Source organism: Hippoglossus hippoglossus, chromosome 17 (genome assembly GCF_009819705.1).
Source record: "Hippoglossus hippoglossus isolate fHipHip1 chromosome 17, fHipHip1.pri, whole genome shotgun sequence".
NCBI classification, from domain to species: Eukaryota; Metazoa; Chordata; class Actinopteri; order Pleuronectiformes; family Pleuronectidae; genus Hippoglossus; species Hippoglossus hippoglossus.
In genome coordinates, this window is record NC_047167.1 from 20,064,214 (window position 1) to 20,088,675 (window position 24,462).

The 24,462-nt window shown below is 40.8% G+C and overlaps 2 protein-coding genes across 3 annotated transcripts in view; both read right to left on the reverse strand.

Annotated features, from left to right (window-relative positions):
* ankrd12 (ankyrin repeat domain 12) overlaps positions 1-17,731 on the reverse strand; it is a 29,880-nt gene extending 12,149 nt beyond the window's left edge. Inside the window, exons 1-2 of one of the 2 annotated variants that reach the window (XM_034614735.1) lie at positions 16,513-17,731; positions 812-925 (exon numbers count right to left, since the gene is read on the reverse strand). In XM_034614735.1, the coding sequence (XP_034470626.1) occupies positions 812-871 (60 nt within the window). In that variant the 5' untranslated portion in view covers positions 872-925; positions 16,513-17,731. The remainder of the gene's footprint in view (positions 1-811; positions 926-16,512) is intronic. The other variant, XM_034614734.1, reaches the window with a different exon arrangement.
* A 908-nt stretch (positions 17,732-18,639) lies between these two features.
* On the reverse strand, positions 18,640-24,028 carry ndufv2 (NADH:ubiquinone oxidoreductase core subunit V2). The gene is made up of 8 exons (XM_034612481.1): positions 23,876-24,028; positions 22,801-22,863; positions 21,490-21,552; positions 21,176-21,292; positions 20,856-21,024; positions 20,378-20,487; positions 18,926-19,002; positions 18,640-18,839 (listed from the first exon to the last, which is right to left on the reverse strand). The coding sequence occupies exons 1-8, from the start codon at positions 23,915-23,917 to the stop codon at positions 18,746-18,748; spliced, it is 735 nt and encodes a 244-aa protein (XP_034468372.1). The 5' UTR covers positions 23,918-24,028; the 3' UTR covers positions 18,640-18,745.
* Between the last annotated feature and the right edge of the window lie 434 nt (positions 24,029-24,462).

A 24,462-nucleotide genomic window follows, 5' to 3' on the forward strand; every position in this document is an offset into this window, starting at 1 on the left:
TCTTTCATTTAGAGCCTGTGTGATATATCGACTGGCTGACGATATCAGCTGATCAGCCTTTCACAGATATATTGATATCAGTGTTTGTTTGCTGCATATGTGCTACCTTTTATTTTATAGAATAAATCCTTTCAGCTCAAATAAAAAGGATTTCCTCCAAACATCAGAAACATTTCACACGGATCTTATTTTACAGAAAATGTAGAATATAAAGTTAATGTTTAATGCTTAACCCCACAAGTGACCGATCTCGCTGCATCAGGCCTAAACAGTAACATCTTGTTTTATCCCAAAGCCTTTCAGTTCCAGTTACTGGGTTCTAACACTGATCTGCAGATAAAGCTTTTTCAGTTCCATTACTTTCAGCAAGATGCATTCTACGCGCAGGAAAATACATTTTCTGGCAGAAGGAAAAATTTCTGCAGTGTGGCGCTGCTTTGATCTCAGTGAAGCAATGTAGCAGCTGTGCAAAGAGTCTGTCTGTCTGGCAATGTTGAAAGTAGAGGAGAGTGAAGTTGAGAGGTGCTTCTGCATTCAAACTAACAGCAGATGTAAAATGTCCTTCTCATTTAGGGAGAATGGATAATTAGTAGTGCTAATACAACAATGTTGAGGGGGGGGGGCGCGCTTCAGAAATGTAGCTGTTTTATGCTGAGTCGGTTCGGTGCAAGTAAATATTTAATAAGCGGCCCTCAGACAGCATGTTGCGTTAAACTCTGGTCCGCCTCGTCCAGATTCCTACAGTTCTAATCAAATATGATAGCTTCAGTGTCGACATGTATGACGTCTGCGTGTGCTTGTGTTCACATACCTTCTTCCCCGCCTGCTTATCCACCATGGCTCCATCTCTGTCGCTCCCAGGTTTGGCCATGGTGCGGCACCTGACTAGCTGTGACAGCTACAGCGCAGTAGGGTCATCATGCACCTGGAGACAGACAAACATCCGCCATAAGACTTCAACTCTGCCACATCACAGCAGGTGACGGTGTTTCTCTAGACACAGGCAGTGTGTAGACCAGACAGTGGGAGGACATTTTTAAGCACAGGAACTTTTAGGGGTGACATATTATGCATCATCATTTCTTCCAGCGCATGGAGGAAATGTCGGGCTCCACTCTCGCTCTCCCTGGCCGTTAAACGTGCCTTATTCAGATGTCACGTGACATCATGATGATGCAGAGGTATCAACCGGACAACCGACGAGGGGGAGAGGAGCTCCTTTACTAGACTTTTTGGCTTTTAACTTAGAAGAAATTCTTTATTCTCTACACAAAACCTATAAAACACATTAGAGGAAATACGCACTGAAAAAGCATCATGTCTCCTTTAAATGAGAATCCTTCAGACCCGTAACAGGCTCGACTGCATCACAGAGGAAACTGGAGCTGACCCCAGGTGTATAAAACACCACGGCTACCAAGTGTAACTCAGCTGTGTTTCAGGATGTAGGATGAGTGGATCACTAATCAGGGATTTTTATTCAAAGTTCCATTCCACAACAGCAGGAAACAACTACACAAAGGCAGCATGAATCACAACTTTAGGAACTGAGAGTTTCTGAGAGGAAAACCTCCCCCTGCATGTTGTCACTCAGCCTACTCATCAGCGTAACCAAGCTTCCCTCTGATGTGGTCTGTGTCAGTGTAGTAGCACATGCAGCGGAGTCAATGGGGGCACTGTGCACGCCTGCAGTCAGTGGAGAAAGCACTTAGCCGAACATGCACATGATGAAGCCTACATGTGTCGGTTATCTTCTCACGTGGCGATTTATAGTCATAAGAAATACCTCGAGACCTTTCAATAAACTTTCCCTGCAGTTTCTTTTTAAACACTCACTCATAATTAGTGTCTGATTCAACAGCAGACACAGAATCTCTTTACACTAAGAAAACCCCACAGTTCCACCAAAATGTTTGGGACAGCCCCATTACTCAACATGCATCCAATTGCTACTCAAATATAATTTCATAAAGTTAACATGTAACCTACGAAGAAGAGAACCATTATTGATTCTTCTGTATGATTCTAATTAGAGTGAGTGACCCACATGTCTAAAAAATACAAAAACTTTTTCCATCAGTTCTGGGGATTTCTTCCAGTGTGCAGCTTGTTTTTAAAATCAGAGCTGAGTACTGGTTTGATTAACCAAAACGAAAGTAGACAAACATGTGATAGTGACATATATCTGTTGCTGGAGGATAACAGGATACTAATGGATTTTATCACTCTGCTACACATACATAAGCCCCCTTTTAGGCATGGACTCTGGAAAATTGGGTCCGGTCATTTTCTGTAGTTTACGTCTCGCGTATGAAGAAAGCAGGAGGTAGATTGTTAAGGTCAGATATATTCACAACACCAGGAAGATCTCTGGAGCATTGAGGTTAGGGGGAAGCGTCTGGGCAGAGCATGCAGGAGGCAGGACATGACCCTCATTGGTTCACTTTGACATTCTCCTGAGGTTTTACTAGAGGGCAACTGACTCAGACGTTTGCAGTCTCACATACAGCACCTCTGGTCAACTTCAGGAGAATATATGGAGCTAAGTGTTGTAAAACAATGTTAGAGTATAGGTCCAACACATATCCTGAGAGTTTTACCCTGAGATCAATTGATTACCAATTGTAATTTAATCAAATATCAATTTGCTTGTCATTTTTAAATAAAAAAAATTGAATATTCGCTCTCACATGAGCACAAAAACATGAAGCTAACCTAAATACCACACTAGCTTAAGTGCAGTACATTCAACATTAGCAAGGGGGTTGGTATGCCAACCAAAAGAATACCCTGGAAACTAGAAATAAAAAACATTAATGTGAGCAGCCTCTCAATTACGATTATCACACAGACGATCAAAAGGAACAAAGTAATGAGTCACCGGAGTAAAATATGGAGCTGATAACTGGAAAATCAAACATGCCGGTTCTATACACGGCACACTCACCAGTTACAAACTACACTGTCATGTCAGTTTAATCAATCCATGCCTATGTATGACGCAGAACTGAAAACATACTACCACTGGAGCTAAATGGATCATAACAAACTGCAGGCCTTCAGTTACACAACTGTCATCGTGATGGCGAGCAATGTCTGGCATTTCATGCTCGTCACTTTCACAACTTTGTGGCCCATCGAGGATTTATGTGAAAGCCACAAATCTTATAAGTTTAAGAAGTTAATGTGCTGCAAGTCAGAGGCATAAACAAAACAACTGCTGTGCAGCACATTAAGAAACTAAAATTACTGCCTTGTAACTGCTCGTCTCAGTCAACCAGTCAAATTGCAGTTTACGTCCCTCTGTGTTCATACTCGTATGCACGTAGTAGTTAAGTTTGATAAAAAAAAAAGTACTATTTACAGAATATTATGATGTCACAGTGACGTTTAGCTTTGACCTTTTGGATATAAAATGCCACATGTGTTTTGTTAAGTCATACTGGCCATGACCTTTGACCAAATTCTACTCAGTTCAGTGATGAAATGACCTCAAAGCTTTTCTGAGGTATGACATTACATTGACCTTTGACAACAAGAATCTAGTTCCTCTTAGTATAAGTGAACTTTTGTGCCAAATTTAAAGAAATTCCCTCAAAATACGTTCATGAGAACGGGATGAACATACAACCCAATAACATACTGCTTCCAGCCACAGTTAAATAGCCCTCCTGGTCTGCATGTTATTTTATTTTAAGTGACTAAACATGCAATTAATCATGCTGTTGCAATTAAATATATAAATATAAACACTACAACCTGATTATAATATTTAATCTCATTAGACAGCAGGGGTTATTTTAACAGTCACATGCCATTTGCCTTTCCAGCCAGAATTCACTCATCCTTTTTGTCTGCACTTAATCGCCATAAATAAAAATGACTAGACTTCTTAAAAGGAATCCCACGTTTTTGTTTCTTCGGATATCTTTACAGCCTTTGCTGATCCCGAGTAATAGCACAGTGTTGACAGGTATCGTTTTTCTAGCACACAGCCCTGCTACACAGCTGAGGCCAGTGAGAGGTCCATCATTAGTCAGCAGTTAGCCAGTATGCAGCAGCATTGTCATTCAGCCAGCTGAAAGGAAGAATTGAGCAGCCCACGGTGAACACGCTGGTGTAAAGAGGCTAGTGTATCGAGGGTATTAAAGCAGTATGGACAACCCGGGACCAGACCAGAAAACAAACGCTGACAGGACTCCAATCTGGCCCGGAGACGAGGCGAGGAGGGTGTGACTATAATTACAGAGGTATTTGGGCACTCGCCAGTTCGGCATTCACATTCGCTGCGTTTCATGAGCAGCTCAGGGCTGCATAAGCCTCTGCGAGCTCTGCCATTATCCTTGGGCTGTTTCAAGTCTCGCTCAAACCCCTGCCTTGATGACTACTAAAGTTCACAGCGACTAACACCCAGATTAGTTTGGCATGGGACCCAATACAGTGAAAACTGACTGATAGCAACAATTACCTAACCCACTTATCACCAATGAAACTGAACAGTGCAGAATCACAGCTGTAAACTAGAGATGCACAACAGAGAGAGATGTGACAGTAGAGTCAGTCACGATGGCTGGTTCCCTCAGTCTTAACATCAGCCATGTGGTAAATAATTCAGCAGCTAAGGGGAAGACACAAACAAGAAAAATAACTAAATATACAAAGACTGCTACTAATCATTATTCTTATCAGTTAAGCAGCCAATTACTGATCATCTGATCAAATAGTTATTTTTGTTTATTAGAAATGTCAGAAAATATTGAAAAATGAGAGCCAGAGACCAAGGTGACATCTACAGATAGCTTGGTTTATCCAAACTACAGATATTCAGTTTACTACAAGATAAAAACAAAACCGGAGCAAAACCCCACATCGTAAAAGCTGAGAGGTTTTAAAATCTGACTGAAACTAGTATCGATCAATCAATTTAATAGTAAGGCTGGACCAACAAATTTTGTTTGATTGTTTCGTTTGTCTTCAGCTTTATTAGCTGAACAATTTAGTAATTTTTTGGGTTCCCACTTTCACTTTCATTTGGAGCTTTTCTTAAAAAAAAAAAATTGTTTTACACCTTTGGTTGGATAAAAGAAGACATTTAAAGAGATCAGACGGGGCTTTAAGACAGAGTGATGGGTCGTGAATGATTGTATCTAAAATAATTACAAGCTGCAGCTGTAATTAATGGACCAGTTGTCTTGGAGGATGACCAAATCATGCTGGTTATCAGGCTGGGTGTCATTTAGCTTTTTCAGATTATGCAAAATATGACCGGGCTTAAATATTATTATCTTTTCGTCTCAATATATGTCAGAATTTTTCAATTTCAAAACTTCCACCATGCATAAGCCAAGTCCGTGAAATCTCAAGTTAAGTGTGCTGGCGGCGCTGCTTGTCCTTCTGAGAAGCAGATGTCCCTGTATTTATTTATAACCTGGTGTTCCTGCACTAACTCCACTGGTTCCTGGCTAACAACAATAACAACCATTTCCCTGTAGTGCATGATCATGTTGGCCCTGACAGCAGAGTGGCTGCCTCAGTGCGTGCCCTTGCATGAGTCTATGTGTTTGGGGGTTTGGGGAGTGCGGTGGGGGCTGGTGTGGAGTTGTGTGTTTGAGGTGGATGAAGCGTGTGTGGTGGAGGCCTAGCCGAAATGGATGAGGAGCACGCACAGTATGGAAACCTGATCCAGTGACTGCAGGATGGGACCGGGAGGGAAGGGGGCTAAGAATAGCACAGAGCCTGACACACTGGGTACGCCACCACTGCCGCCACCAACAGCAGCTGCAACGGCAGCATTACTCCACTACAGCTTCCAGAGTCAGAGCACGGCCTGCTGCGAGCTCTCACACACACTGGGTGGAAAATACATGTGATTTTACCCTGGTCTCCCATGTGGCTGCACATACGACTGCACACACAAAGGAACTGACGGAAAACCAGCTCTGAATGCATCTCTCTAGTCAAAAAGGTTATACAGGAGTGCAAATAATTCAATTATTAACAATATCTGAAATATATAATGAATCTGGCGTCTGCATTTCACCACAAATATCCCGAAACATGCTCAAGGAGACACACTACACTTGCTGCGACAGTAAACAGCCAGTCACGTGGTTCTGGTCCTGTATGCCGTCAGGCTAAATGATGGGGGAGGTCTCTCTCAGCTGCACATCCACTCCAAACCTCCGTCTCCTCCTCCTCCTCTCTCTCCTCCCCCTAATGGGTAGCAGGACAAAGCCATGCGCAAAAGGCCCGATTACAGAGACTACAGGAGACAGGCAGAAGAGGCAACAATAACCAGCAAAGAGCCAGCCATCTTCAGATCACCCACCCAGATGACAACCCACACAGGCAACCAGCTGACAAATGTGTACTATACACCTTTTTATATAAAAAGGCAATGAATACATACCTCACAGTATGTTTTAAATATAGCTATAATATGCCTATTAATGTCATGTTCAATAATTTTCCCATTGGCAAGACAAAGAAAACCCCTAATCTCAAACATGTCAGTAACATAATGAAAATGTTAAAGAGAAATTATTAATTTACTTATTACAAATATGTGTGAAGGTTCCGTTTATTCTCAGTGTATTAAATTAACATTGAGGTTGTGAGTTATTGTAAAACATTATAGTCTGGTAATTATACTATATATAAAAAAAGATCTGGTAATTTGTGATGTTTTCATTTGATAAAATACTACTGGATTAATCATGGATGAAAGTAATAGTAAACCAAGCCAGGTTGCTGTGTTATTGTATCTAGAAAAAGACACGATACCCATGAAAAAAAGCTTTATGAGCCCTAGTGCTCAAAATCCACAGATTATTTATGTATAATAACAATAAACACATGTATAAGCCGTATCTAGTTGTATAGTTTGGCTACATTCATGCAATCCTCTGATTAACTGCAAACCAAATTAAAATTTCCAAATTATGTGCAGCTCTCCTTCTCCAGTCAGTGGTTGTTCTGAACTGAAGGCATTTTTCAACATGGACAAACAGCAAGTGACACTGAATCCCTCAAGGCATCGGTTCACCTCTCTCTACCCTAACCCCAGACAGACAAAACGCGCCTCGTCCAACCAGAGTGTCTGGCCTTCATTCCAGTTGTTGTTGTGTTGCATAAATGCATCAGCCAGAGATCTGGTTCCTCCTCCTCCACATGGTAAAGCCATGGGCTACTATCGCCAGTAAAAAGGTGAGTAAATGTTGAACAGGAAACAGTGAACTGGTGCCAAACATTCACAGAAGCTAATAAATCTTGCCAAGATGCCAGATTGTTATTTGAATACTTCAAAGTATAGGACAAAGTAAATTTTCTGCCCCCTCTATGCTTCATTGAGCGTACTCCTCTAATTCATCCAAGGACAAATCATGTTAGTTTAGGAAAAATACTGACAAACAGCCAAATTTTCTGGCTTAATTCATAATAATCCTAGCATTAAGCTGTTGCAAGACCCAGACATAATGTACTTTGTGCACTAAATGTGTATTCTTATGTAAGATTGAGTGCTGAACTGTTTCACAGCCACATCCATCACTCAAAAGCTTCCATAAAACAGGAATAGCCTTAAATTCAGAAGGGAGAGGCACAGGGCACAACTTGCACACAAATCAAAAGCCTCATAAAATGGTTTAATGTTTGTATGCAGGAGGCGTCAATAGGGTTAAGTTTACTGGCAGCAGCAGAAGGCTCAGAACAGGACTCACTGAAACACGCCCATTAAACTGGTCCCAGAGTCTGAGAGCCTTAAGAAGCCTACCGCCACCACTCTGAATGTAGGTTAATGATCAGATGCCCAAGCAGCGGACAAGAACAATGAGGCCTTTACTGCTGATTATGGGTTAAAACGGAGGGGGCAGGGAACGAGGGAGGGATTAGAGCAAAGGTTAGGACCTAGGCGTGTGAGCGTCAGGCTCACATGACTGGACCAAACACTGGGAAACTGTTGCTCAAGGAAACATCAATATACACTGAAGTAGTAGATTTCGGCATCAAATTCTTAATTAGTAAAATACCGTATTTAGCACTGATTACTTTTACATGCTTGTCATTTTGGTATGTTTTAATGGAAAAACATGGTTACTCTTCAAATAATATGCACACATGATAAACTAACTCAAAAATACTGATGTATTGATACTTATGGAAAGTAAATGAATAAAATCTGCCTCATCATCTTTGGACCCATTTCCTCCCTTCAAACAACACCTACCTGTTTTTCCTTTCAACAGAGGATACGTTGATGGCCGTGTTAAAATCTCATGGAAGCAGAGAAGTCCCCTGCATGACTAAAAACAAAACATCCGCAGCCCACAAGGTGTCAGAACCACAAGGAATCCCGTCCAGCGGCTTGCACGTGAGCAGTGAGCCGGCCTCAGTCTAAAAAAGTAAACCATGGGGGAAATGTTGTGTCAGTTCTCATTATGACATTGAAGACAAGAGTCCATCTACACCTGCCACATCCAATTAGACTTGAGATGTCGATCGGATCACAAGCCCGACACATGGTAAAACAACAGCTTTGCAGTGCAAGAGACGGTGGCGGGGCCAGCGCGTACTGGTTGACACAGCGTCTCCATCGTCACACTGGGAGGAACATGCGGACCACTAAGCAAACACACTCACTGAACAGCAGTTATGCAGCATGACGTTCAGCAGCACTTTCATTCAGGTGTTTCATTCAAGAAGGTGCAGATAAACAAGTCATACAGTCAACAAAGCACACTCAGCAGGTTAGCTACGAGTTCCTTATTGTGCACATGAATAACAGAAAAAAATACTTCTCCTTCTGTTCTTGTTGCTCAATGATACAGACCAAAAAGATTGCTTTCCAATAAAACTGTGTAAGGCTTACAACTGAAGAGAAATGCTGGTAAAAACAAAATATCATCCCAACGTTTCTTTAGCTTTTACTTTACGCCTCCACAAAACACAGGCGAAACCTAGTTTCACAATTCCACCACGTGTCAGTCTCTTAATACTGTGCATGATTGATCTGCAAATGAGCTAGTCATAAATTTAACTGTAGGAAGAAGAACAAGACATGAATAGTACTGACGCAGCATCACCACTAAAGCACACCACTGTTGATGACTATTCAAATATAACCACATTTCTAAAGTTCAAGGTCAGGGTAATAACACGCTTTCTACTGAGAAATGAAGATGTAACCAAACAGCCCTCAGTCCTCAGAAAGCATGGTCACTAACAGAGCAATAATAAACAGGATATGATTGTTTTTTTTGGCATGAATAAAGTGAAAGCAGCCCAGTACTAAAGAAAGCATACTACACACCCATTGTCAAATTGTCTCCCCCCCCTCCAAACTATCAACAGGCACAGTTGTCTTTCTGATCGGTCATGCAGAAAGGGGAACTGTCAGTGTTCATTTTTTTATTTGAAAATCAAGACTTTCCCTTTACGTGCTTCTCCTTCCCACTTTCTGCGTTGTCATGCTGTTCTGTAGGGAGGGTCACACACTCTCAAATTGCCAGTCTTGGTGGATTATCAAATCAACATCAGCCGTTACACGAGGAGATACTGCACTGAACGCACCAAACAAAACAACGCTCTGCACACATTCGGCTGCTGGCAAAGGCTAGCACATGTTGTGTAATCAGGAGGCCCCGCCCTCTCCACACACAGATACACAAACGTGCACAAACGCACACTCGCTGGGCCTCTCCAAGACACAGATACTCAGCTGGTAGAGCGGATAGGTTCAGGCATGGGTAGAGGTAATTCATATAATATACAGCACTGGTGCTTTTCTCACTTGTTTGAACTGCGACATAATAAATGTGGTTGACAACCTGAAGCAGAAGTGATATAAAGCAGAATATTCAGCTGTCTGGAACAGAGGGAATTAATCTTTTCTGCCTTCCTTGCCTTCTGTTTAATACAACCTTTCCAAATGTAACTTGTGCACTCCAGGCCAATTCATCTCCAACACGACCATGTGAGGAGGACTTCTTAAAAAAAAAGAAGAAGAGATTCACAAGCATCCGGGATTATAAACAGCAAATTGACACCTGCCGTCAGTTTGCTAAGAGGAAAGAGGAGTAAAACACAAACCAAGACTGTTTGGGGGGGTTTCCCTAAGAGATACAGCCCTGGTGTGATCACTAATAACAAATTATGAGGAACTACATTCATAGCATTGTGGCGGTAGTTAACGGCCAATATGCATGCAATAATTTCATAGCTTTACTCAAGCCAGAATGAATAACTGCTCTGTGTTACTGGTAAATGCTGCAATATGGCATTAAGTAGACCAAACTACAAACATCTCATAGCCAGATGGACAAAACCTGAGCACAAAGGTGAGGTCTAGTAAATCACACAAGGTTTTAGGCGACATCTATACTAGAAGGTTTTAGTTTTAAAACTAAAACAATCTGTCTACACCAGGAATTCAGCTTCCCATCGGTAATTATCCCTGTCCTTACCAAAACACCTTAAAACATATGACCATGTGCGTACACTAGTGATTGTAGTACTACTCTGCAGTTGGTTGCCTGGTTACAGAAAATACTAAGAACAAGAAACAACAATGGTGAATAGTCAAGAGCAGGGATTTCTTTTCTTGGACCCACGATGAGGTGGAACTGTTACTGACATTAAGTGTTAACAACATTTTGCATTCACCGCTGGTAGTCGAGTCGTCACAGATAACAACCAATCAGGAAGCGAGCTGCTTCATCATTACCAAACATCTCCATCTTCAAACTAAAACAGGGCCAATGGGGTTTTAAACTTCTGTTTTAGGCATTCAAAATCTCTGGATTAGCAGGCGTCAACCTAGCAGCAACAATGCTAAACCATAGTCCACCATTAATAATGTGTAATATTATATAAGTATTTCTGTCTTTTCATGTAGAATGACTGCCACATTGTTCCAATTCCACAGATCTGCATTTATGCCCCACCACCTCATTGTGAAGGTACCAACAAATAAAATTAATGAAGTTCAGGAATCGTGACAGGGAAGTATCCGGTCTGTTAACACATGTAATAAATAATAAAAAAAGATCTTCTATACAGATAAACATAGATATGGATCTACAGATAAAGCATGTGTAGCCTCATCCATCCATCCTGAAACTAAAAATCAAACCCATCACAATGAGAATACACAACTTTAGCATATTGGTAATACTGTACGTCCTTACATAATTGTTCCGGCTGTAGAGCACCTTGGTCAATACCCTATTCTCTCACTAAGAGGCTTATAGTCTGTATGGAAAGGCTATAGCAGCCATGGTATGGTTCCTCAGTTTAACATACAACAGGCCCTCTGTGTGCTAGCAAGGAAATCCCTATAATACTCATAAAAAAAAGAATTTAACCAATTTTCTATTCAAGTGTGACTGGACAGGTTGGAAAGACTGTTAATGGGACATATTTCAGAATCAAACTGTCCACTATGCACCCAGAAGCTGGATTTCTTTTCCTGTTTTTGCACATCCTCCCCTGCTCGTATGAACATCTGAGTCATCTGCACGTGTAGAATTTGTGTGACTGCAGACCCTCCCTCGTCTGATTTTCATGCTCTGGCAGAAATTAAAAAGGAGAATCAGATTTTTGGGCATCCAGAGCTGTCACTCACTCAATACATCCGAGTGTGATCAGAGGATGAATGTAAGCTCAAGACAGACGGTTTTTAACTCACCAAATCTACTCCCTAGCTAAATGTCACCATTTTCTTAAGACCAGCACCATAGCAGGATTGGAATACACAGTTATCCTTCAGTGTTTGGATTACTAATTTGTTCATTCACTGATTAATAGGCTATAATTTTAACGATACAAGGTATTTTAATGTTGAGAGAAAAGATAAAATTATCTCAAAATGACTTCAACTAGCAACCCAAAAACAAATATTTCACACAGGAAAGCAAATACCTCTTGGTTTTTGTGAAGCTGTAACTGAACCTGTTAAATTTTTATATGAATTGACAGATTTTCTGTCAATCAACTAATAAATTAGTAAATTATAAATGTCATCACTGTATCAAAGATTAGATAAAATCATAGTACATAAAAAAAACAAGCTAGAAAGAAAGATGAATCCCAAACCCAGTGGATTTTGGCACAGAATGATCACATAAGTGAGGAATCTTAGCTGGGTAGTTTTCAAAACTGGAATTTCTAACATGCAGCTATGCAGATCCTTCCACCAACCCAAATAGATCGCAATTTCTGTCTGCGCTGCACCAACAAATGACAAGAGACACGCTGTCCAAAGGATGTGAGGGCAATAAAAACAAAATCTCAAGTCTAGGAGAAGTGGGGAAGGTTTATAGTGAAAGAAAACGTTTTGGAGGTGCAACTGCCTCATGCTCAAAATGACTCAGCCAAGGAAACACTGCTAGGAACTACGACGAAGAGAAAATGAACCTATTTAACTGACAAATGTTGCACAACAGGTCACATTCTGTTGTAGAAATATGTTTGACTTGGATGATACTTGCCAACTGGCTGGTGGTCATCAGTCAAGGCCGGTCGATGTTTGGACACTGACTGTTGCCAAAGTCACCCTACTCAAGTGGTGTACATAGAGATTTAATGGTGGCATTAGTCAGTTGGCCATGACATTCAAAGGCACATACTTTGACAGCAATATTTCGCATTGGTTGCAGCAGCACCATATGGCACAGCTTGTTGTAATATCCCTTTAAAATACATTGTGACCAAGCTATCAAGGGCAATTTAGATTGGCAGAAAATCCCTGATGTTCAGAGGGAAAATGTTCCCGGTAATGGCAGAGTGGCAGCCGCCCAGATTAAAATGTACAAAGCTTCAATGTGTGGTCACAGCCTACATCTGGCTATATGTGAGCTGTGTGTCCTAAAGCAGAAACAACTAGTCGATTAAAGAAATCAAAATAATAATTTGAGTTTTGAGCAACATTGTCTCATTCCAGCTTCTCACCAGTGAAAATTTGATGCTTTTCTCTGTCTTTACGAAAATGCATCGGAATATTTTTAGGTTTTTGCGTGTTGGTCCTTGAAATCATGAAATTTGATGAACTCACTTTATACTACATGGAAATTGTATTAGTATTTTCCATTGTTTCTATTGCATTTTTAATAATGTGTATGATTTATTCATTAATCTAGGAAATAACCAGCAGAAGAGTCAATAATAACAATAATTAGAGCTTGAGAGTATTCCAAATGTTGTAATTAGTTCCATAAACATTAACTACGCAATACTTTAAACCTTATGTACAGTTTAACAATGTACAAAGGTGTTGCATTGTGCTGTTATACAACACTTTTTAAGTGCAGTGGTCCTGACCTGCATTCCACCTTTGTCAGAAAGGTACTGGTTCAACCCTAAAAAACAAACCACAGAGCACTATGTCATGTCACATTTTGCACTATATAGTATATCCTCTCAGCTGCAGTGCTAAAAGCAGCAAGTTAGCGTAACTAGTATTGAACCAGATGGTGATACAGCCTCCTCAAAACAACTACAGTTCCATGAAATGCTGAATATTCCCATGTGTACATTTAGGTTTTTAAATCACCATTGAATTAACCCATAAAAATAGTAAATGTACATGTAGCGCAACAACCATTAGTCAAATCAACGCAGAGGTAACTGACATCTATTTATGATAAATGATTAGTCATTCATGTCATCTTTTATGCAAAAGTGGCAAAAGTGGTCTTTTCAGACACTTAATTATTCTAATTAAATTAAAGTGAATATCTTTTGGTTTTGGACAATTGGTCAAGCAAAGCAAGATGTCACATCTGAGACACTGAAATTGTAAATTTTCCTTATTCCCTTAGATTTTGTGGTCTTCTGATATTTTGTATATTCATATCGTACTTGGCGGGATAGTCTTTTAGTAAGTCAACGACATCCGCTAACGTGTCGAATATCTTATCAAAAGAATTGAATAAAAATCGAATCGCAAAAATGTATAGAATGTCTTACAACCTAACGGCAGCAATAGATTAAAATAGAGCCTTTAAAATACAAACTTGCGTAGAAATCAAGATTATTTGATGTATTCACTACATCCTGAAGAGCTTTCAGCTTCACAGAGGCTTATGTAGAGCTTTAGACATGAAGTCTTATCTATACACTAGGACAACCATAAGAGTTAAACCGAAAGAAAAGCATTTCAATTTCACATCAGGAAAGACGCTCAAGCCTGAATGCCAAAACTCAATGCCAGAAAATATCCAGGGGTATATTCCAATATGAATTCAGTCCTAACCCCATAGTCACAGTAAAGACCTTTAGACTTGTGGTAAGTCACCTTCTTTCTTAGCCAAATAGACACCTGCTGCATCCTCAGTTGTCATGTACTCTTGTAGGATCGTTATCCATTCTCACGTTTTGTTTTGGAACCATAGTTGGCTATTTGGAAATTACCAAAACCTCATCGTGGAGAACAAAAGACAACATACTGAGAGGAGCCCAGAATGCTTACGTTTAAGACACAATTATATAATAGTAGATTTAACAAAAATCTGATATCAATGTATTCAGTTTCTGAATGACCCTAAGTATTTTTTGTCTGCAAACATTTTTGACTATCATTTATCCCACATATAGAATGAAGGAATGAATACTGTTAAAACAGTGATGAACCCTTAAATTCAAGCTCTACTCTCCCCTTATATTTAACTAGCTGTTGGGTTTTAGGAATAATAAATAAAGGTCTAATGAACAAGATTCCTTCTAAAGCACTTTGTAATAACATAAATAATTGAGATAGTAAGTCGTGTGTCTTACATTAGCAATGTCAAAACATGGTGTGTCATGGATTAGCACCTTGTCTCTGGTTTAAGTTCTGATAATGAGTGAAATGAAAGAAAGCAAAACTCTTGGATTTCCATGGTACTGAGCAAGGTTAACCTTTTACAAATTAAAAAACAAAGCCTGATGCAGGCAAATGGCCGAATGCTGGCTTTCACAAGCCAGTACGCAGTTTCCCTTCAGAGGTATCCAGATGATGTGTTGTAGTCAGACACCTCCTGTAGCATTATGCCTCCAGTGACTGATCAAATGTTAGTTTTACATACATTCTAATAGAGTCCGGGAAGATAACCAACTCGTTTTCTTGATATCGATGATTTAATGAAATAGTCATTCACCAAGCATGGCAGGATTTACTTAATTCTGACCTATTTGCCACAATTACTGTGTGATTCAGCCACAAAAAGCTGGACTGTTCCCCTTGTGATCACAAAAGGAAAAAATGTAATGTTGAGATCACAAAATAATAATTACATAAATAGAAGAAAACCCAGTCAAATGGATATGCTGCCTCCCTTTTCCTAACCAACGAGCGGGGATGTGTATTTTTAGGCTTTCTTTGCTTTTCCTTTAGTCAAATTTTGTGGTATACTTCAACTACACAATTTGAATTAAGTGCTTATGCTATTTAAATAAAAAAATATCTCTGCTTTCGACACGTAGTCATATTAATTTCAGATGCGTTCGAGCTGCTTGTTTTGTCTCCTCCTTCAGAATATTTATACTACACAAATATGTGTAAGAGCATTAATAATATTCACAATACTACCATGATTTTGTAGATCTAGTGGTGCATGTCTGTACTTTAACTTGGAGGCAAGCTGTATGTGTGAGGCTGACGTTGTGTTGCTCCAGTCGTTGCACCGACAGCCATCTGAAAAACAGGCAGCTTTTGTGTCAGAGGCAACACACCCCCCAAAAAATGTCACCGTCGCTGGGGGCTGGGAAGGGAATGAGCTCCCGGTTATTCGAGCCATGCTAGTTCCCTGTGAGCATTAGGGAAGCCTAACTGTGAATTAACCCGAGATTTGAGAGGTGGTTCTCGCCTGGAAAGTGTGTAAATAAGCGGCGGCGGCTGGATCGTTGCAGACACCACCACCCACCTCTCGGTAATGTCGCCCTCCTTCAACACACAGCCCCGCACATACGCTTTTAACGATTGGATGTAGTGAATAAAACAAGGTAGTTACGGTAAATGTGGGGAGGGGGGGATGTAAGTTCTGGTTCTTGTTTTAACGGTGATATCCAACACGAGAGCTCCGAACAGGCTGAGACAAAAGCCCCCTGCAGCCCCTCCGCTGCCCTCACAACGTCCCCCTCCCCTCCCCAGCGCTTAATCTAGCTAGCTAGCTCGCTCCCAGCCCCGCACGGGCTCCCTCGGCTAGACGGGGGCTAAAAAAACCGCTCGCTCCGCGTCGCCCCGACATTTTCCCTCTCGCCTGCCCCCTGGACCCTCGCTTCACACGCGGGGGACTCGCGGTCGAAGTCCCGGTCGGCGCGGGGCGAGCGCTCGGCGTGTGTACGCACGTGGCGCACGACCACACCGAGGAAAACACACAACATTCCCCCTTTATTTCGCACGCACTTTACGTCAGGTTAGCTTAGCGCTGCTAGCCCGCCCGCTGTAGCCGCTCGGGCTAACCCCTCACTCGGATCCAAAACCCCCCCTTTAACGCTCCGACGCGACCCGCACAACGCGACCGCGGGCCAGGCGCTTACCTTCAACCGGGGTTTCGCGTTGCCGCCGCCGCATCCGACCGTGGGCGAGCGGTTGTTCCCTGGATCTCGGACGTTAACCGTAGCCTACGGCAGCGTGACGTTCGTCTCCGGGTTTGAAAACATCGCAGCCGCTCGTTCCGTCCTCTCCGAGAGAAGCCTGGCAAAACACAGGAGCGCGCCGCTGATTGGTCGAGGGGGCGTCACGTGACACGCCGCGACCTACCGGGCTTATAAGGCGTCCGTCCGCTGGAAAAGAGCGTAAAGATGGGTACGTGTCAAACGACTTCAAAAGTTCACGGTACCGCTAAATCTGCGCGTTTAACGCGAGAATGCCCCCCAGCAGCGCCATTATCAGCGGGTCGTGTTTAGTGTGTTGGCGGCGGGAGGTGAGTGAATCCGGGCTGGAGGGGAGAGAGAACGGGCACGGGAACTTGACGTCATCTTTTCCGTTGCTGTGTTGCGGTCAGGGCGAACTTTCTGGAACATCCCGGTTACCGGAGGAATGGCGGCCGTTTGTAGTTTTAATTGTTTTATTGCCCCCCTGATCCCGGCTACGCAGTCGGGCGACAGTTTCGTTCATGACACGATGCGATGGCGTAAACTCGCCCCTTTCTGCCCGCCATTTTTTTTTTCTTTCTTGTTGTATCGGAAAGCTTGGAAGCGGTGGCGCAGTGACATTTGCATCATGGAGGATTGTACGCGCATGCGCGGTGGTGCAGGATGTTCCGTGTTGCGGAGCAGGCTTCAGGAAGAGGGAGAGGGGGGGGGCGCGGCGGCGAGACACGATAACGCCACCGGGGCGAGATGGAGGAAATGTCGGGAGGAGAAGCTGCGTGATGGCAGTTAAATACAAGAGAGCTCGACGCGCTGCACATTAACAAAACACATGCACAATTAAGAATTTGATGACACGTGCGCTGTAAAAAAAAAGTCACAACACACAATTGTGAAAACGACAACGGAAATGTTTCCAGGGGACCCAGAAAAGTGCTGCACCCAACTGTCGTTGCAATGCTTTGTGACGTTACTGTGTGTGCAGTAATGCAATGCATGCAAATGTAGTATCATTCCACATACTTATTATTATGCGTAGTTCTTCTGTCACACATTCGTCCCGCTACTCCTCCTGCGGTTTTTGTCGCACATGCACAAAACGTGCGGCTCGGTCGGCAACGGTGAGATCTGTCTATTCTAAGACTTTCGCCAAACGGTTCGCTCGTAAATTCGTAGATCAGAGGAATCTTTGATGTATCTGTCAGTTGCAAAGGTGACGAGTTCACCTTTTTCAAGTATCTCAGTATCTCATTCTCTCTCTCTTAAACCAGTCAGTCAGTGTGTGTCTCTCTCAAACTGAAACAGTGCAGACACATTCAAAATTTCTAGGGAGGAATTTTCTAGTTGAAGTCTGCTATTCGTCAGTGGTGATGTATCCTCACAAAGCATTGAACATAGACAAAGTATTTTATTAGTTGCAGCCCAATATGTAATACTATGGCATGATGTATTATTTTGTTCTAATAGTTCTGCAAATATTTTCTAACCTTTTATGTTTGGTGGGACTGGTATGGAAACATGTGGTGTGCCACAGTTGCACAATATAGAAATAAAGATTTGTACAGAGAATGTTTTATCATTTATTGAATTATTACTTGCTCTATTGTTTCAGCTGGTATATTGAATAAGTCGGACTGGTTATGTTGTGATAATGACTCTTAAGAAGGCTTGTGTAGGATTGTTTACAAGAGGATTAAACATAAATGTCATGGCCAAAGGAAACTAACAAACTCCACAGCATCTTGTATGGGATATTTAACAATATATAGTTTTCTGGAAAACTGTGCAGTATGTTTTAGGTTATTTTGGGCAGCAGAAGAGTTCCAGTCAGGAAAATGTTTAGATTTCACATGACTGAAATAACCTTCGGAGGCAAAAGACACAGCACAATAATACTACTTAAAATAATAGATTACTAATGACTCCATAAAACCATCAAGTTATGTTGCCTGACATATAACGTGGTTGCTCTCAGAGTAAAATGGAAATACATTATCTGTCCCATTACAACGGTAAGTTATATTAGCTTTCCCTTGTTGGAATGTGTGATAAGTAACACACTGACACCTGCAGCACAGGTATATGAACAATTTATTTACACCACATGTTTGTGTTGAACATAGTATCAGCTTCAGGGACAAGTTGCTTGTGAATAAAAGCAGATGGTAGCCAACAACGTCTACAGGTCCGCTCTCACTCCGAAGCCTGGTCCTTTAGGAGGCTCTGTCAGGGAAGTCAACCCTCCTGCAGGCTCACAGGAGAAACGGCCGCCCCTGTAATCACAGAGACAGAAAACGCATCTTAATGTAAAGCACAGTACGTACGACCGTGTCGATGAGATGAACGATGTATTTTTTACCTGGGTCCAGGTGGTGGGACTCTTCCTGCTTTTAGGTCATCGATGATATCGTCCATGTCTTTAGGTGTTAGGTCCTCCTGGAAATAAGCAAGATGTCAGGAAAAGAACAGAGTGTACCAATTTTCATTGCTAGTGGTCTTGTGCAGGATTATTAAGGTCTTCAGAGTTTTTCAGTTCATATGCTTGAGCCTGTATGAACACGTTGTCATACCTATTAGTTTCAATCTCACTTTAAAAGGAGGGGGACATTTAGGAAGCAATATATTAAAAGTTCATGATTATCGCAGCCAATATGATGGGATTTTCATAGAAAATTTATATTTTTAAATCTAAAAATAACTATTGTCAGGGAGGATAGATCATGCAGGGCTTTACAATAATTTCCACAGCAATAGTACTGTAAAACGGGGGCTGTGAATTGTTTACTACCAAAACTAGGTCAGATACAGCGACAGTTGTTTTCACATCCACATCTATCGTTGGCTTGTTATAACCCATTAACTTAATACATGTTAATACCGTACTACATACAAAAGACAATGAAACTGGTTTTACTTGTCAGCTCAGTACAAATCTGCTTATACAGAATGTCTCTAGTTAAACAAGGTTTAAACTGTGACAAATAACAGCTCTTTGTTAGGTCGTATTTTGTATTCATGGGTGTAGACTCTTAACCAACAACACTTGTGTTCAGAAGGAGCTTGGTTATTGCATTATTTTGAATCTGATAATGCTCTGTGTGAATGTGCATGAAGACTGAATCAGACATTAAATCCTCCAAACTGTTTCACATGCAGGTATTTGCAGCTACACTGATCCTGCTCCATAGCTTTTACCTTCAGCTATAAAAAACATTAACAAGCTGACACGTTCAAGTGCTTGTTTGCAAACTGTATCTTAAATAAAACTAAATGCATGCAATTGACAACTGAATTGATCTATTAGCCAAAGAATGGGAGTTTGTGAGTGATAATTATTCTTATAAAATGCAAAATTCAGTCCAGCCATACACATCGTACCTTTTCTATCTTAGCAATTTGAGCTGTTAAGAGAAATGTTCTCCCTCTAGGTAACATTTACTTCAAGTCACTTGTTCTCACCTTGCAATAACTGAATTTACCAGCACAACTGAGTGCAGAAATAGTTTAAAATATGTAAATAAATCACTCATACAGTTGCATCTATTTTCAAACTGAGTTAAATGATAAGATGCTATTCCAGCAATATTATGATGAATTCAAGATTACTTTTGTCAGTTTCCATTTCCTGCAAGCCTTTCATTTGAAGACGCTACCCGCATCCACACTGGCTTCCAAAAGAAAAAAAAGGTTGCATTCCAGGAATAAAGCTGAGAGATTCTCGGCAGACATTCTTTGCAAAACTCACTTCAGGCTTTAACCCAATATTGCTAATTTAGTTACGATGTTCAGTGAGGAAGCTCTCGGCACTCACATAGTAGTCGTCATTGATCTGGACCATTGGAGCATTCACACAGGCACCTAGGCATTCCACTTCTATTAGTGTGAACATCTTGTCAGGTGTCGTCTCTCCAACCTTGATTCCTGTGAGGAAACAAATGAAGACATGTTATATCCGTGGGCGATCTCCTGACAAGCAGCAGATCATGTTACTGAACTCATTAAGTACTACTTGACAAGCTGTAACACTAGATGTAAAAATAATGTCAATGTTTTGTTGACTAAAAAAAACAACATAATAGTGCTCTTTATTAAATGTCACACAGACTGAAGTATATTAACAGTCATCTGGCTTGATTTCAGTCTTTGTGTGCTGCTACAGCTTTTTGTTGTTTGAATAACACAGCGTACATTTACACGTTTGCTCCCAATCTCTGTTTAACTAAAATATACAGATAAGTTTCCATCCCTTCATTGGTGTTCAGCTGTAAAATGTCAAATGGTTCTCTTACCCAGTTTGTTTTGGAGGGCCTCCAGGATGCTGTCTGAGTTGCAGAGCATGCAGGGAGTTGTTGTGCAGATTTGAATGAAGTATTTTCCCACGGGCTGACGCAGGAACATTGTGTAGAATGTCACTACTTCATACACTCTCATTGGAGCGACTTCCAGCACCTCAGCGACCTGAATGACAACAATTAAAAACATTCAATGAGGCTACCTTACATGACACAAAGGACCTTGTATTGTATTGGTCTTAGTGAAAAATATTGTCGAACAAATGATTCTACGCATGAGGAAATTGCTCTAAAATAAATTCCAAAAGAATCATTGCCTTGTTCATGGCGGAGATGGGTAGCCATCCATGTTGCCTTTGGGCTAAATCCAACACTGGGATGGTGGCTGCCTGCTTGTGTCCTTCAGGGTACATTGAAATGATCGACTCAATCCTCTGCATGGGAAAAAAAACATTTTATTATTAGATGTGAATTTGCTCACAGCTTAGAATAATCACATCATTGCATTCCTTTTTTGAACAAACATTGGAAGCAGCAAATACAAGCGGAGAATGCTGGATATTGGAGATTTTACACAAAAAGCATCTTTGCATCCCAAACATTTACTACTCAGCCCAGGTGTCAGTCTTACCTTCTTGTTCTCCTCGGTGAAGTCAAAAGGAGTATCAGGGTTGTTGTCAGGAGTGTCTCTGTGCTAAAACAGAAAGACAACTGCGTTAAAGGACATTATTTACTCCAAATGTATAATTATCTATAGTCACAGGCTATTAAGAATCTGAAGATGCTATTAGAGATTATTTTGTTACTCAACAATTACTACTTTCACATTTGAGTTAAAGGCTTGTGAGCGGGATCTCATAGTATTTGATAAAATATGAATAACTCATCGTGTGAGCCCAGAGGGGAAACTTGTGGTACTATCAGTCCATTGAGAAGACTCAACACATAGAAGTTATTTCTGCTTCTGCACACACTGCCCCCTTGTGAGCAGCAAACATACTCTGAGCGATTAATGAAAAGAAAAACTTTCAAGTTAAGGATGTTTGATGTATGTTATAGATGTCTAAAACATTTCCGGTTAAAGATTAGTGACACAATTCACCCATCCCCTTCTTCTTATCCTCTCAAAGATGAAAAACATCTTTATTACCAAGAGACTGAAACCATGGCATGTTTCCATTACATGAGAATATCACATGTGCTGTTTTGTTACACAGCCTGGCTTTAACAGGCTCTAATGGCAGCGCTGCACATGAATAGGAGCGTCTGGAAAACTGATACCTTTGGGATTTTTAAGCAAAAATTTAAGCTGATACATTTTTGATTAATGCACTGATCAAATTTACAGATGAGATTTACAAGCTAGTAAAAAACAAATGATGTAAAGATAAATAACATAAATAAAATTAGCAAAACTCTGCTGTCATAAATTGTGTTGGTGGAACATAAGCTGGCATATTTCATGAAGAAAAACAAAGTTAGATGGACAAGTAACACATCAGTCTCAGTAAAAAGGTTTTGATTTGAATAGCATAAGTTCTGTTTGCCAATGTAAAACACATTAAAACACTTGAGTGACTGCAGGGATAGGAGGCTACAGACGACAGTAATGACCTTGATCAAGATCAAGGCAACATTGTATAATATTTTTGAATATTTGAGAGCACTGGAAAGAAAATGTTGTGTATCAGTTTGTGATTCAGTATTCAAAACTACCTCGTAACTTAGTGCATTCACTGGTTTCCTATGCTCATAGAATACTCTTATTCTATGATTTTGGAGCCAGAATGGCATCTGACTTACATTACTGAAAATAAACATTTATCCAAAATGTCCATTAACTCTGAATACAGTACTTACAAGTTGTCTTACTTACTACACCGCACTATGGGCTGCTCTGTATCCAATGTCTAGGTTATTGGCAAAGAAACTTTGAACTCACCACAAAGATGCCACCTGCTCCAGCGCGTGCAGCCGACCGATGCAGACTCCTGACCTGCCTGGCCTGCAAACACAGAGAGAAACAAGACACATCAAATATCTGTTGATTTGTGATTGATACTCCAACATCCCAAGAAAGTTTTAACAGGTTTGTCTCCCGTTTGGACAAGAAACTATATCTGGTTAAGATTTATAGGGTAAATAAAACTGTTCATGTTGCCGTTATTTAAATCCTTAATTTTACATTATTAGTATGTATAATATTTTTTATATTTTGATTGCAAATTACAATAACCAGGACAAACAAACTGACCAGAAGCTTACTTACTTCCTTATCATGATATGTAACTATATAAGATTAGATAAGATAGAACTTCATTCATTACAAAGGACATTTTGGTGCCAGATCTTACTCTAATCTTTGAAATATAAAAGAATTAAATACAAATAAAATCAGATTAAAAAGTAGTATTGCAGATGATAATGAACATAATATTGCACATAGTATTAGCATAACAGTGTATATGATAATGGAGGTAACTGAAAGTTTAAAAGTATTACAATAAGGGCTGCATTCACAAATACATAGCTGCACAAGGTTGTATACTTTATACTTCATGTGTTTACATTAACATTCCTACATTTTAGACTTGATAGAAATATAAGACAGCCAGAAAAGAATATGAGGCAGTTTTAAATGTGTTATCCTTCTTTCTAAAGGCACCAATTTACTTCATACATCAAGTGATTTAAAGGACATTTTACACACCAGCAGGATTTTGCCCTATAAACTGGCTAAGTGGTTCAATCTCAGGTAAACGAGGCTGATGAAGTTAATTTAAACAGACACAAACATAAGAAGTAAAGAGAAACGTTTGAACATCACTCGTTCATCCGTTAAACACGTTGTAAACGTCTGACAGCAGAAGGCTAACACTAGCATGCTAGCGTTACCCAACACCAGTTAGCTTAGCGGCCTCCTTGCCCTTGTGAGGAGTCACGGCGATTTCTCATCGAATCCTCCAACAAATCGTTGAAACGCGGGTCTGTAAACACAAAGGACACCGGGACAGTACCGTGTGTGACACCGCGGCGCGAACAGCGGCGGACAGGAACATGTTGGGGCTGGAAGTTCGAACCCGGGAGCGACAGAGGATCAACGGGACCGCAGCGGCCGTGTCGGGGCTCGATTGAGAGGGTCTGACGTCAACCAGGCGGCAGGCGCTGCGTGACTCAGTCGATCCCAGAGAGGAGTTTAGGATCAGAGACAAAGATGTGTTATGAAACCTGAGAGTTCACGTTGCACGTTCTCCAGGAGCTCAGTTAGTGAAAAGAACTAATGGGTTGTTACATAAGAGGAGGATTTAATGTCATAAAGAAAAGAGGAGCATGCAGTGCAAAACACAAAGAGACAAGTTGCACAAAAAACACCAACAGCAAATGAGATAACACAATGAAAAATACTCAAAAAACACAACAGACAATAAGATAAGACAACAGCAAATGAGAAAACACAATTAAAAATAACACAGAAAACACAGCTGCAAATAAGAAAACACTATGAAAAATCCCCAAACACAACAGACAATAAGATAACACAACAGCAAATATGAAAACGCAACGACAAATAAGAAAACATAACAGCATTAATGGAAAAGGGTGC

Bases quoted from the DNA above. Each gene is read 5' to 3' on its own strand.
- ndufv2 (XM_034612481.1), bottom strand. From the start codon at position 23,917: ATGTTCCTGTCCGCCGCTGTTCGCGCCGCGGTGTCACACACG. The intron at 21,293-21,489 runs GTAAGACTGACA...TTTCCCATGCAG, and splicing joins TCACCGAGGAGAACAAGAAG to AGGATTGAGTCGATCATTTC. The intron at 18,840-18,925 runs GTAAAAAATACA...CTGTGATTACAG, and splicing joins GTCCCACCACCTGGACCCAG to GGGCGGCCGTTTCTCCTGTG.